This window comes from Photinus pyralis, unplaced genomic scaffold (genome assembly GCF_008802855.1).
Source record: "Photinus pyralis isolate 1611_PpyrPB1 unplaced genomic scaffold, Ppyr1.3 Ppyr1.4_LG5, whole genome shotgun sequence".
Lineage (NCBI taxonomy): Eukaryota > Metazoa > Arthropoda > Insecta > Coleoptera > Lampyridae > Photinus > Photinus pyralis.
Genome location: NW_022170596.1, coordinates 7,965,343 through 7,978,334, shown reverse-complemented (window position 1 = coordinate 7,978,334; position 12,992 = coordinate 7,965,343). Strand labels below are relative to the sequence as shown.

The 12,992-nt window shown below is 34.3% G+C and overlaps 2 protein-coding genes across 2 annotated transcripts; one reads left to right on the top strand and one right to left on the bottom strand.

The window, feature by feature from the left end:
- The first annotated feature begins 10,496 nt into the window (after positions 1 to 10,496).
- On the top strand, positions 10,497 to 11,263 carry LOC116170931 (myb/SANT-like DNA-binding domain-containing protein 3). Its single transcript, XM_031487496.1, has 3 exons — positions 10,497 to 10,574; positions 10,629 to 10,896; positions 10,946 to 11,263. Exons 1-3 carry the CDS (start codon positions 10,497 to 10,499, stop codon positions 11,149 to 11,151), a joined length of 552 nt encoding a protein of 183 aa, XP_031343356.1. The 3' UTR covers positions 11,152 to 11,263.
- On the bottom strand, positions 11,155 to 12,552 carry LOC116170102 (putative nuclease HARBI1). Its single transcript, XM_031486296.1, has 4 exons — positions 12,037 to 12,552; positions 11,691 to 11,977; positions 11,335 to 11,630; positions 11,155 to 11,262 (listed from the first exon to the last, which is right to left on the bottom strand). The coding sequence occupies exons 1-4, from the start codon at positions 12,288 to 12,290 to the stop codon at positions 11,155 to 11,157; spliced, it is 945 nt and encodes a 314-aa protein (XP_031342156.1). The 5' UTR covers positions 12,291 to 12,552.
- Between the last annotated feature and the right edge of the window lie 440 nt (positions 12,553 to 12,992).

The window sequence follows — 12,992 nt, the reverse complement described above, 5'->3', positions numbered from 1 at the left end:
GTGATACAATTGAATTTAGGTGCAATAATTATGCTCCATACAAATTTTGCTTAAAATTAAAAAAAGAATTGAAATATCGAATGATATACAGAGTTTCCATTCAAAAAATACAATTTTTCAGTACCACGCTTTTATGACCAACTCTGTATAGGTAATTAAAGTTCTTCAAAACTTTTGTATAAATTTTTTTTCGATATCTTGTATATTTTCCCCGATAATCCAGACTTAACAGCGACCCTGTATATACAGGGTGAGTTTTTTAAATTTTCAATAAAGTTATGCAGAATTTATGATGATTTTGAAATGGTAATTCTATATATAGCAGTAATGGGCAAAAAAACGAAAAATGTTAGTTTTCAAAATGCGCTGGCATTTTCAATAATATGAGTGCGTAGCACGAGGGATTCTGGGTGGAAAATTGAGGAGAAGTATTTATTCTTAGCAAAACAGTTTGACGAAAAAAGCCAAAATTTAATCAGGTTATTTTTAAGCACGCGGGATATTCGGCATGATTATTTCCCGAATAAATATTCACAGCGGTTTCAGTATTTGCGAAAGAATTTGCACCAAAACTGGACATCGCGCAAAAGATAAAAGTGCATTCGAAATGAACGCATTTGGCAGACTTGTTCGGATTCGGAGTGACAGTTTCGTATCTACGCAACAGCAAGTTTCCGGTCGCCTAAGCATCTTTGATATTTGAATTAATAAATCAGAAGCGATAAAATTTTGACACATTTTTAACCGCGGTAAAATTTTGTAACCATAGCAATTCTCCTTATTGTACTACATCTACATGAAGGAAATAATCTATGAAAAAAAATATTAATATAAAAGATCATATGCCTAAATTGGGTAGTTTTTTTTATTACAGAATAAATAAAGCATAGGCCTTTCTTAACCTCCTTTTTTTGTTCACTAATAGATGTTCTAGTGCTTTTGTCTGTCATTCCCAATGAAGTAGCCGTAATGAAACACATCCCAAATAAAGATCAGGAATTACTAAGATAAATTTCAAAAGTTGCTGAAGCGTCCGAGTGAGTTTCATCTGCGGCACAAACGTGTGGGATCTTTAAATTTTGGTTTTTGACCATTCTTAAATACCGAATTTATTTATATTTTGGATTTTTACATAACAGCAATTGTGTTTTGATAGTTTGCCATTTTCTGCAAAAGCAGTTTATTTTAGACATCGAGATCTGATAATAAGTTAGGTACCCTTACTTTTCAGTGCAGAGTCCATTACTGGAGGTAACCAAGAGAGTTTCCCTTTAAAAAACAACGATGGTTGAGCCGTTTAAAAGTTTGAAAAACTAAACCAAACACAATAAATGCAAAATTATGATTTACAAAAATACGCTTGGCGACACTGACACTGACTTTGTTATTTTCAATCGCTATATAATTATTATGTGAGTAGGTTTTACCCATATGTTAAAAATTCCACTTAAAATGGGATTTTAAGCAGGACAAAGCATTAATTTGTTTTAAAAAAAATGCATCATACAAGCTTCTTTATTAATTAAAATTTAATTACAACAATAACGAATAATGGGAAACAAAACTGAATAGAATACAAATTAGAGAAATTTAATTCTAAACTAATGTGTTATTAAAATCTTGAAAAATACAGGCTTTATTTTTTATTGGATGAAAGGTACGAAATGTTCATCAGCACCAAAAATTGCAGTGACGAGTGGATCTGTAAATTTTCCTCTTCATTTTAGTAAGTAATAATGGAGTTGAATTAAGGTATTCATTATCAGTATTTAGATATTGCTTAATTCTGAAGAGCGAGATTAGCATAAACTGTAAACAATGCGTACAACCAATTACAAAGCAAAGGAAAATTCGTACTGCCAACGGAATTTCATAGCTCTAGTAATTTTATGACTTTATGGAGAGTACCAAACCTCAAAACCCAAAAAGAAAACGGCAGAGATACCTAACTGTTTAAAAAAGAAGGTGCTCTAAAACCGTTATGGTTAAAAGAAATTGCCAAAAGCTTACTGTTTAAGCACCCGTGAAAATATAATGCTACATTTTTTCTGTATCTATTTAGCTCAAGCATACTCCACGAATGCTTTATAGAAAGAAATTCGCAAACGAATTCTACAATTCAATATGCAGGATGTATCTTTGATTCCTCCTACAGGAGATAACAAAAACATATCATTGCGATATCACAATAGATCTACAGGCATTCAGCCTGTCTCAACTACTCAATAAGTGTAGTACATATTGTGTGATATTAGGAAGTCGAGTCGAGTAATAATCCTCGCCACATCGAACAGAAGCTACCGTATAATAAATGTTCGAGAAGACGAGAACGAACGATCCAACGGCGCACAATAAGACCCTTCATTTAATTGTCATATAATGGCAGTAATATTTTACCTCTTTTTCCTTTCGTTAACTCCATAATACACGGAAGTTTTATGCGTACGCTGATAAAGTATATGGTCGCTTTTATAAAATCTCCTTTAATAGAAATAGTTATTTTCCACATATTAAATCTCAAACAAATCGCTTCACGCGGAAAATTAATTTTCCCCGCTGATAAAAAAATTAAAACTATATTTAAATATTCGGTTTACTATTATAACTCCCACATTTGTTCGAAATCAGATATACCTATAATAGGTATTCTTACACAATGTACGAAATTTAATAGTTATTTACATTTATTGAACTACGATACCCTCTTGGGGTCGAGTACATTAAATTACGAGTCAAAAAATGTCATTTTACCGACGTGTTTTGTATTAATTTTACCCGAAATCGTATTTTATTATAATATTTCAATTTTCAACTTTTGATTAATGTCAATCTGCCACTGATGACAGGAGTCATTATAGACATTTAGCAATGTGACATGTGCGGCCGGAAAAGACAATTGGGTATTGAGGGCCATAAAATCGTGCAGCGACTCAACGTCTACAGTAAATTTATACGTCCGCTTTTTGATATTCCGGTTCCATTTCATCCATTTTAAACAACAAACCAACAAACATGATATTACCTGCGTTCCGCATGCGAGCAACAGTGGGCGGTGCTAGGAGCGGGCAGCTGACGTCAAGCCAGTCAGCTAACGTTTTGTGCCGCGCTTCGAATATATGAACTTCTAATGGCTATTTTGAAGCCAACTGTCATTATTTTTCAAAAATACTTTCAATGACTAGTTTTGGGCACGCTTTCTATGTAATTGTTAAAAAAGGGACAAGGCGTGAAAAATTGTGGTTATATTTACCCATTTCCATTATTCTATTGGTGAGCATACATGAGGAAGTACTTACTTCTTTAGAAGTATCAGGTCACGTAAGGCCAGGTCTGCTTTGCTGATTCTTTAAGGGTCTGTAACAAAAAATAAAACCATTAACAAATGTCCACAAAAGATGATATTTTGATATGATATTAATTAGATCGCAACCGCACTTTTTAGCGATCTTCTACACAGAAAATCATTTAAATCGGTAAATAAGTTTTTCTTCAGAAGTTTCGGTTGCACCTAAATAAACCAATCGCAAAACCCAAGCATATTTAAGTCGTAGTAATATTGTTGTGTAAACTGCATGGAGGCGTCGTTTCTCTAGGTTGAAACAATGCCAAACATAAGAGCGATCCACTTACTTACACTTAATTACTTTTTCGACAAACAATATCACGTGCGAAATAAACGATGCAGGTGTTTTATCAGTTCGGAATTTCGAGAGTCGTCGGAAAGATCAACGTTGATTTTATTAGAGGATGTGGTTTTTTGCTTAAATAAGAACAATGAAGAGTAAATGTCATTTGATACCACAAATCTTTACACCCATCACCAAAGGTTTTTAAGTTATTCAAGATTTTTCAAAATGTTTGACGTTTGACTGCTTTTTTTAGGCATTTCGAAAGTATTGTGTAGCTTCAAAAAGTGGCAATGAGAAAGCGTTTTTTTTGTATCTGTTCAAATAACATCAGAAAAAAAGAAACGCAAAATGAGCAAATTTTCCTGGCACATCTTTGAAAGTAATCGGAATTTTCTGGTGTACGTTACAGCATGATAATACCATCTTCGCATCTTCTATGGTTTCCGCGATTCCCATGATAAATATCCGTATTTTGGACACAGTGTACCTATAATAGAATTTATTCTATGCTCTAAATTTTATTTAGAATACTCTAGAACGAATTAACTCGATTACAAAAAATTGAATCGCACGCATTTTTGATGACAAAAAATGAACAAAATCCCAATGTGTGCAGCATTTGAAAAAATGTTGAAACCAAAGAGGTACATTTTTATTAATTTTCGTATATGAACAGCACAGGAAAAACCTGACAGTTTTTTCATTACTGTATTAATTATTACTTTCTTATGCCAAGCGAACTTTTTACCATTTTCCGGACATACTTCATAATTACTCGTTTGCTGGAAATTTCTTGCAATTTTAGCCGCTTTAAAATCGACATCGCTGTAAGGGTGAACTTTCTATAAAACATATCCCGGGGCAATTTAGGGTGGTTGTTCCACATTATATTACCTAGATTACTCCTTCTTTACAGTCCTTTCCATCACTTCCCATGTTGGAGACACACTCTTTTAAAATCCCGTTCAATTTCATATTTGTCGTAGTTTCCCTCACTTTTTAAATTGATTCCACCGGGACTCGTGCGAAAGTTGTCGGTTTTTTCCGGATAATTATTTTCAAATTTTTTTTCAGTTCTATAGCTAAAGAAACTTAAACTAATGTCATAAGTGGGTATGCACAGTTCAGGATCAGAATTTAAAGGTGAACACCCACATAATCGCATTCTTATATAAAAAACTAAAAAAAACGGCGGGAAATATTAGCCTCTAAAAATACAATGGAAATCTGGGCATGATTTGTTTAGAATGCTATTTGTGTAGCCGGTGACTAATTCGATAGGAATATAATTGAAGGAAATACTGATCGTTTCCATTCTGAAATATTAATTTAATCGAACTCAACTACCGGCAGGTGCGTACGCGCATATTTTAAGTACGTAAACACTTCATGCCAAATCAAAAATTATAATAATAATGCAATCGCCCAATTCTTTCGTTTCTTGAACAACACGTAGTTATACGAAGTCGAATATGAAAGGGGTCAGACAAATCAAGTTACATTAGGGGGAGTTTGCCGGACCATCTGGCTACGGTTTCGGGCGATTTTGACCCTTAGTGAAGTATCGTGTAAAGTCCAGAGCTAATCAAAGTGTAAAAAAAGTAGGCAAACAATGAGTTTAAACTAAATTTTCTTGTAGATGTCGACGGCTTTTATAAACAGTGTTTTCCCTTTTATACTCAAAAGCGGCAAGGTTATTCATAATGGTACATTATTTTCCGGCCGCTTTCATACGGAGAGCGAGTGCAACAAGTCTCGCCTATAATCAAACCACTTTTTCAAGAGTTTTCATTTGGAAAATGCAACCTTACGAAATATTGAAATACCGAACGAACCACAATGGAACAACGCATATCTATGCAAATACATATGCAGTGAATACGAAAAGTTCAGCCGCGAATTCTTTACCCTGAATGAGTTGAACTTTAAACTGCAAATTGCAAATGGAAATGACGCCATACAAAAAGCATACTTATTTTGATGAACATCAGCTACAACGCTTGCAAAATAAATCCCTGAACATTTACATAAACAAAATTCCATCAATACATGGGAAACATTTATTATTGTCTCTCCAGAACAAAAAAGCCACTTTCAAATCACAATGTAGTTTATTAGGGAACATACGAGAGTGTTTGTATTTATACTGCATACGATTTAATAGTCTTCATCTGCACACCCACGTTTCACTTGCGTGCGCACACCATATACGCAGACAGAATTTGTATATTATATTGAAATTACACAGGCCCAAAGATGCGACGAGTTAGTTTTTAATCATTTAGTTTGATATGACAGACATTCAACCGTCAGTAAAAAATATGCAAAACACATAATTACACAAAAATCAGAATATATAGGAGCATTAGTCCAGTCAAATTAGGCGTAAAAACGCTAAAATGCGTACAAAAGGGCGGTAGAAGTTTTATTTTTCCGACTTATTTAAATAGTAAAGAGAGAGAAAAAACCAAGTTAATACCAATGACTTCGGGAGAAATTTCTGTGGTCAAAAATCAACGAAAATTTCTGACTTTTTTCGGTTTTTCTTAAACAACGCGCTAACGGCAATATTTAGGTCAAATCATCCTTTATTAAAAACTGAGTGTATAAAAGTACATTTAATTTGATATTGTATTTGGCCCCCCTAGTATCTACAGTTTAGAGAAGACGCCAATTTAATGTTCCGTGTTTCTCTCGTTTTGGAAATAATATTTTTGTAGCGCATTTTTTAAGAATTAAAAGAAATGTGGGACAACAAATTTGTCTCAGATTTTGCATGCACATGCTGTAGTGATGCCATGTTGAACTTTTGAAAATCGGGGAGGGACAGGGGGTAAATAGACGTTCTACCCTTCATGGTATAAACTGGTTTTATCCGTCATGGTACTCTAATGAATGGTCGCAATGAAAGGAATTAACTTTTACCACTCATAGTCTTCCTCCTCGATTTTTGAGTGGGCGGGATTTCAGCCAAGGCTGCTCTACAAACCCCGTCTGTCGGTCACATTGTATCTGATCTTTATTTTTGAAAGCCTATCGACGTAGTTTCTTCGCTACAGCATATAAGCTTTAGAAGTTTTGGTGCTGCAGGGCCTAGGACGCTCAAAACAAAGCGGATGGTGGGCAAAGCTCAAAATGGGAATACAATAAATGGAAATGTAGTAAGTCTAGAATGTATTCACTGATGGGATCAAAATTTCAAATTGAATATCTCGACCGCGTGGGTTAAGAAGAGCATTCTCACGAAGGGCAAATGGTAGGTCCGAATAACAGCTAACGTTCGAATATTCAAGAGACTGTTCAGTTAACTAATACGGCAGTTGGACGAACTACTTGAACCTTCAGCAACAAACAAATAACATGTAAACCAAGCCAAAAGATTTTTTCTGGAATCTGGAGTAAGTATAATTAATGCAAAAACTGTCACTGCCATACACTTGAAAATAAATGACTCAAATGTATTCACTAAAATAAGAATCGACAATATCCATATTTACAATAATATTTTCATGTTGTAGGTAAATTGCATCTACGATGTGATACACCTCGAAATAATTCCTAAATATGATAATCGTGCGTCTGTGCTGGAGTCGGTATAGATGAATAATCTATCTACTTCTCTCTATATACAGGAACTTATATCCTAATAAATAAGCAAAGAAATGAACCCTACGGATTTTCAGTAATGAGCTGTTAATTTGTAGGGATGTTTAGTTTATATAAAATGAATCGTAAATGTAAATCAACAACAAAATTAATTAACATTGTCTGAAATTACAAGAGACAATTAGTAATGAATCCGGATTCACTAAAAGTTAGTTTAGTACACGTAAGTTAATGTAAACTGATCCATATTTGCACGATATCACTTGATTAAATGTTTACTTGTCATATAACTGCCTTGAAATGAGTATCCCATCAAGCATGGCGGTGTGCGATATCGTACAATATAATTGACTGGGTTTATTTTCCCAATAACAATTACTTGCGGGATTAGACGAAGTTTAGTACATTACTACACTGCAGTTGTACATGAAGTAACAAACTCAGTGATTACCTAGTTAGGCCGTTCGATATTTACAGTTTACTATATGAGGGAAAAAAGAATTAAAAATTACCTACAATTGACGTTATCAATCTTTCCTGTCATAAATTTGGATCAATTATTGAAATTAATGGGAACACCAATTCTACATTACCTTAAATTATTTGGGTCTGTCGACGGAATTTATCAAACAAAAAAATTCATCCTCATATTTTCAACTGACTGTTAACTGTCGTATTTGATGCAAGGTTTTAATATATGTATGTCTTGGGAATGGTCAAAGAAGTTTGGTTTTCAATATGATAAGCTGCTATTTCCTAAGCACACAGAGCGACCCAACATCCGCTTTGTGTATTACATTTAGACCAGAATCCCCAGATTGATTATATATCAATTATTAATTACACCAATAATGCATTTCGAATACATACCGTTTAGTAAAAATTAGCCGATATTATAATGAAATTAATTAGGAAATTATGAAAAAACATAAATTTTTGAAACCGGTGCACCGTTACCGATACAAAAACGACGAATATCAAATAGTGAAGTTTTCCATTTGAAACAAAGTTCTACAACTTCTATTTCAAGTTGCACAGTATCTATTGTTCATTTCCACAAACAAGAACATCCGGCGCACTACTGGCTTTGCTCAATTCTAATATCGCACCAAAGCGAAACTTTTACAGACTTTTGAATTACACTAGAAGCACCGGCTGTAATATTAGTTATCACACTAAAATGTATGATCGCGGTAGCGGCCTGTACATCCCTTCAATGAACCAATTCCCTAACTATTCCAATTACTTTAGTCGCTCATTCACTATTCAGGCCGTATTTATGAGCATTGCATTGAACGTTCCCTGTATAAAATGTTTGCATAAATGAACTGAAAGTAATAACATTAGTACCACTGTCCTTTTAAATTACACCTTGAATCACTGCCAAAGTAGATTAATTTCGATACTGAGAATAAATTTTATCAATCCATTCTTTCTATGGCCAATCAAGAGAGAAGATGACAATTACAGAAAAACCTACATTACGCCTGGTTAAAAAAAACTCATTCATCTTGAAACTTCTTTCACATGTCAATAGTCGCCATTTTAAATTTTAATTTGACACTATTCTTGAATTTGTCCTATCGAAACAAGAAACTTTCGTATTAAACTTTTTCTTTAAATTTATTTTTGTAACGTAGCCGAATTTTCAAAACAAAACTAAATCACCGATCCAGCAAAAACAATTTTTTTTATTTCGGGCGATCCCGAAAAAACCAATGGGTCTTATTTAATAGGTTCATTCTTTGGTAAACCTTGCTAGCCATAATGCTATATTATACATTCAGGTGACTAAGAGGATTCGGATCAGTGTTGAATCTGCGCGCTGCACTTTTTATATCATTTTTCTGGGTCGCAAGGCAAGGGAGTGTTACACATAGCATTAAACTAAAAGTGAGTTTTTTGTAAATTACATACTGTTGTGTAAACGTGCAAACGTTATTTCGGTTTAAACACAGAAAATAATGACGGAACACCCTGTATATCGGTAATTCAATTTTTTAACTGTAAATCGAGAGGAGCTTTTATTCACGAATAAAAACAGAGTTGCCTCGCTTTATTTGAATTTGTCACTCAGTGTTATCTTTCCTGCTGGTTTTGTTTGTAGTTGTATAATTTTTGTTTAAATTATTTCATTTATGTAAATTATTCGATTTAGATAGACGCATTAAGTAAGGGACATCTGGGGCGTATAACACAAACTATACAACTGTAACAAGTCTACAAGTTTTCGGTATATGTGTGTAAAATATATTCTAACAATAGGGTACATGACAGTGGAAAAAGAATAAGTAAATTTTTGTTTCATTAAATAGAGTAAGGTGTCAGGGTATCGCAAAATAACTTTCTTTGGTAATGCACACGAGAAACTATTATATTTTAGTAAAACTAAAATTAAAAAATAACGACATTTGTCACGTGATATCAAACGCCAATCAGAGCGCGTGACGTCATAATCCTAATCCTCTGCTTTGTAGAGTTTGTCTACGTTTTTTAATTTAGTGCTTGCTGCATTTTATAGTGATTATATTATCCTACAGTTTAGTTTTTAAAACCAGATAAGAATGGAAAATGGGTATACGAAAGCTGATAGCAGCAAATCTGCCAAACATTGATAAAATGATGTTGGTAATATTTCTTGCGTCAAACACAGATTTTTGTTCATCAGAAAACTGCCATAAGTCTTCTAGGTTTTTAGGTTAAGCTTAGATTTTTGACAAGAAAGGTAGTTATTTAAGAGGAATGTGTACTTAAGATGCTTTGTTTTTAGGTCATCGAAGCTATCATATGGAGATGATTCAGTAAGCTATGTCCACTTTAAGGGCCGGTTGTATAAAACTTTACTACAACCGAAGGTTGAACAACCGACGGTTCAATTCGACCTTCGGTTGGAAAACGCAGGCGTTGTATAAAACAAAATATATCGGCGTTTGGGTAACCTGGAGTTGAAAAAAAAAATTGTAAAGTTGGTCATAGTGCAGGTTGGAATTCAACCAATCACGTAAGAGATGTGTTTGACAGGTATAAATATAAACAGCTGATTTAAATTGTGGATTTCTAACCAAAAAGTACACTTGTGAATTGCGATTTTTTTATCAGTTTGTCTTATTGTTGTTCATATAATATAAATTTTGTTGACTCGAGATTGGTGTTGAAGTTACCCTTTGTTACAAGGTAAGTGTATTGCGAATAAAATAATTGTTAGTAAATTGTAACTTGCAGATGAGTGTACCACGTGCAAAGCGTGTTATCTTTAGTAATATGTTAGTGGACTTGGTGTATAAGTATAAACATATAATTGAATGTAAGAAAACAGATGCACTGACATGGAAAGACAAGGTAAATAGCTAAATTTTGTACCTACTTTTAACATGGACATATTATTTAATATAGGATGCAACATGGATAAAAATATCAGATGCTTTTAATGCAAGCGTCATGGAGAAGAAGACACCTGAGCAACTACGTACCAAGTACGACAATTTGAAAAAGGATGCAAGGCGATACTTTGCAAAGCAGAGGCAAGATATTTATAGAACAGGTGGGGGTGTTATTGAAAATGTCATCAGTGATATTTTAAAACATATTTTTGAAAAAATACGGGCTATTACAACCCTTTCTATGGAAGGCATTGAACCACCTGTTGGTGATAGCGATTTTTGTAAGCATAACAGTTACACTTGTTTAGTATTAATGTGACGTGCTTATAGGTAGTTTAAGTACTTCTGAAACAAGCAACTTTGAAGAGACATCTAAGTCTGTGGCAGAGGCAGGTGATGACGACCAACATTTCACACAACCTCTTGATGATAAAATGCAAGATGTTGAAGGCATAGAGGTGGTATATGTAGAACCTTGTGTAGAAGAAAGTGTGGCAAGTACACCAGCAAACGGTAAGTGTACCTTAACACATTAACATTTATGTAATGTAGTTCTCCATTATTTTGGGTTCGTTGTAAATTCTTATGATATAAAAGGAACCACAAATGTTTATTAGATTTCTAAAAGGCGATCGATTTCGGGTTTTCTATCTACCCATCATCAGGCCATGCTAAAATATCACATGAATTACAGTTGAACATAAAATTAAAGTTATTACCGTCATTTGAATTATATATAAAAAGCAGCAACATTGATTATCAATTGGATACAGTAATGGTGTTATTAAATACTTCTGTATGGCATAACCAGAATCTCCTAAGATTATGCTGTTATTGAATTCACCATTCTCTAAGCGGGCATGAATCCTAGAGTTGTTGAATATGGTTTGGTCATGTGTAGATCCAGGCCATCTCACTACTATATCCAGCACTCGAAGAGATGCATCCCCAACAACTTGTACATTTAAAGAAAAGTATCCCTTTCGATTACGAAAGTACTCTGCATTGTGGCCTCCTACAAATTTTATATATTTGAAGTTACGAATTAGATAAATTGGCATAATTTATTAATTACCTGGGGATTGTATGCGGACATGGGTGCAATCGATGGCTCCTATTGTACGAGGAAATCTGGCAATGTTGTAAAATGCCAATTGATGATTTCTTATTTCCTCTTCAGTATTAGGCATACGAATGTAGTTTTCAGATAAAGTACAAATAGCAGCTGTAACTTTTTTTACAATCCGGCAAGCCGTGGATTTGTGGACCCCACTAAAATCTCCAACAGCTATGAGCATATTCCCTGTAGCATACAGGCGTAATGTTAATAACAGCTGGTTCATAGGTGTAATCGCCTTATTCCTATTGGAAATACACACAGAAATATTGTAAACAGTGATTAATTTGAAGTTTGCACTTACCTATTACTTATAGTTGCCAACTGGCCCTCGATTAATTCTAATAAAAAAAGAACAGATTCCTTTTGCAAACGAAATCTCATCGTAAATTCCTGGTCAGACCACTTTGTAAAATTATCTGGTCTTTCTCGAAATGTACGTTCGCGCCTGACTCTACGATTTAGCTCTAAAAGTAATTCTTCATCTGAATCTGTAGAGCTAGAGCTGCTACTACTATTCATAACTTGATATTGATCAGAATCTGATGATGCATCCATAATAAACAGAAACTTAATTCCAATTATCAACAAAATATGAAAGATGAAACTCAATAAAATACACGCGATGTACTCGGGAAAAAATCATAACCTATAAATTGAAATTCGAACTGGCGGTTGACTAGCCAATCGCTACTTGGACTACAAGTTGACCGAACCGGCGGTTGAACCGTCGGTGTAGAGTCAACCTGAGGTCGTGCAACACAATCTTACAATTAACCTCCGGTTCAAATTCAACCTTTAGTCAACCGGACTTTATACAACCGGCCCTAAGAGTTTTCTGTTACGAACATTTTGTAGATAAAGGTCTAAATTTATAAAGTAGTTTGTTAAACAATTTTTTTTGGAAAAACAGTTTTTATGGCGGGCACTCTTACATTGGGTGCATTCGAACAGAAGACTTATTCACAGTTAAGTCAAAATTTGCCCGCAACATACGGTTCACGCAAAGCTGTGTGCAGTTTCCTTAGTTGTCGACGAAGAAAACAATTCTTTTCTTTGTCGTACCATCAAGCTACTTTTACAAACCCCTCAGAGTCCAAAGGAGTACTAGTGTCGATAAAGTCTCCTTTATCACGTTTAACAAGTCATGATCTAGTCCGATTATTCGAAACTCTATTGGCAAATGGCTCAATCGGAAGTTGTCCAAATTGTCGTCTACCGCACGCGTCAGGAGTTAACGTACGTGAAAAATGCGCTACT

What these genes read in the sequence shown, in the direction of transcription:
- LOC116170931 (XM_031487496.1), top strand. Translation starts at nt 10,497, where the DNA reads ATGTTAGTGGACTTGGTGTATAAGTATAAACATATAATTGAATGTAAG. An exon ending in CACTGACATGGAAAGACAAG is followed by an intron (nt 10,575 to 10,628) that starts GTAAATAGCTAA and finishes TATTTAATATAG; the next exon opens with GATGCAACATGGATAAAAAT. An exon ending in TGTTGGTGATAGCGATTTTT is followed by an intron (nt 10,897 to 10,945) that starts GTAAGCATAACA and finishes ACGTGCTTATAG; the next exon opens with GTAGTTTAAGTACTTCTGAA.
- LOC116170102 (XM_031486296.1), bottom strand. Translation starts at nt 12,290, where the DNA reads ATGGATGCATCATCAGATTCTGATCAATATCAAGTTATGAATAGTAGT. An exon ending in TTGGCAACTATAAGTAATAG is followed by an intron (nt 11,978 to 12,036) that starts GTAAGTGCAAAC and finishes TATTTCCAATAG; the next exon opens with GAATAAGGCGATTACACCTA. An exon ending in TATATATAATTCAAATGACG is followed by an intron (nt 11,263 to 11,334) that starts GTAATAACTTTA and finishes ATGGGTAGATAG; the next exon opens with AAAACCCGAAATCGATCGCC.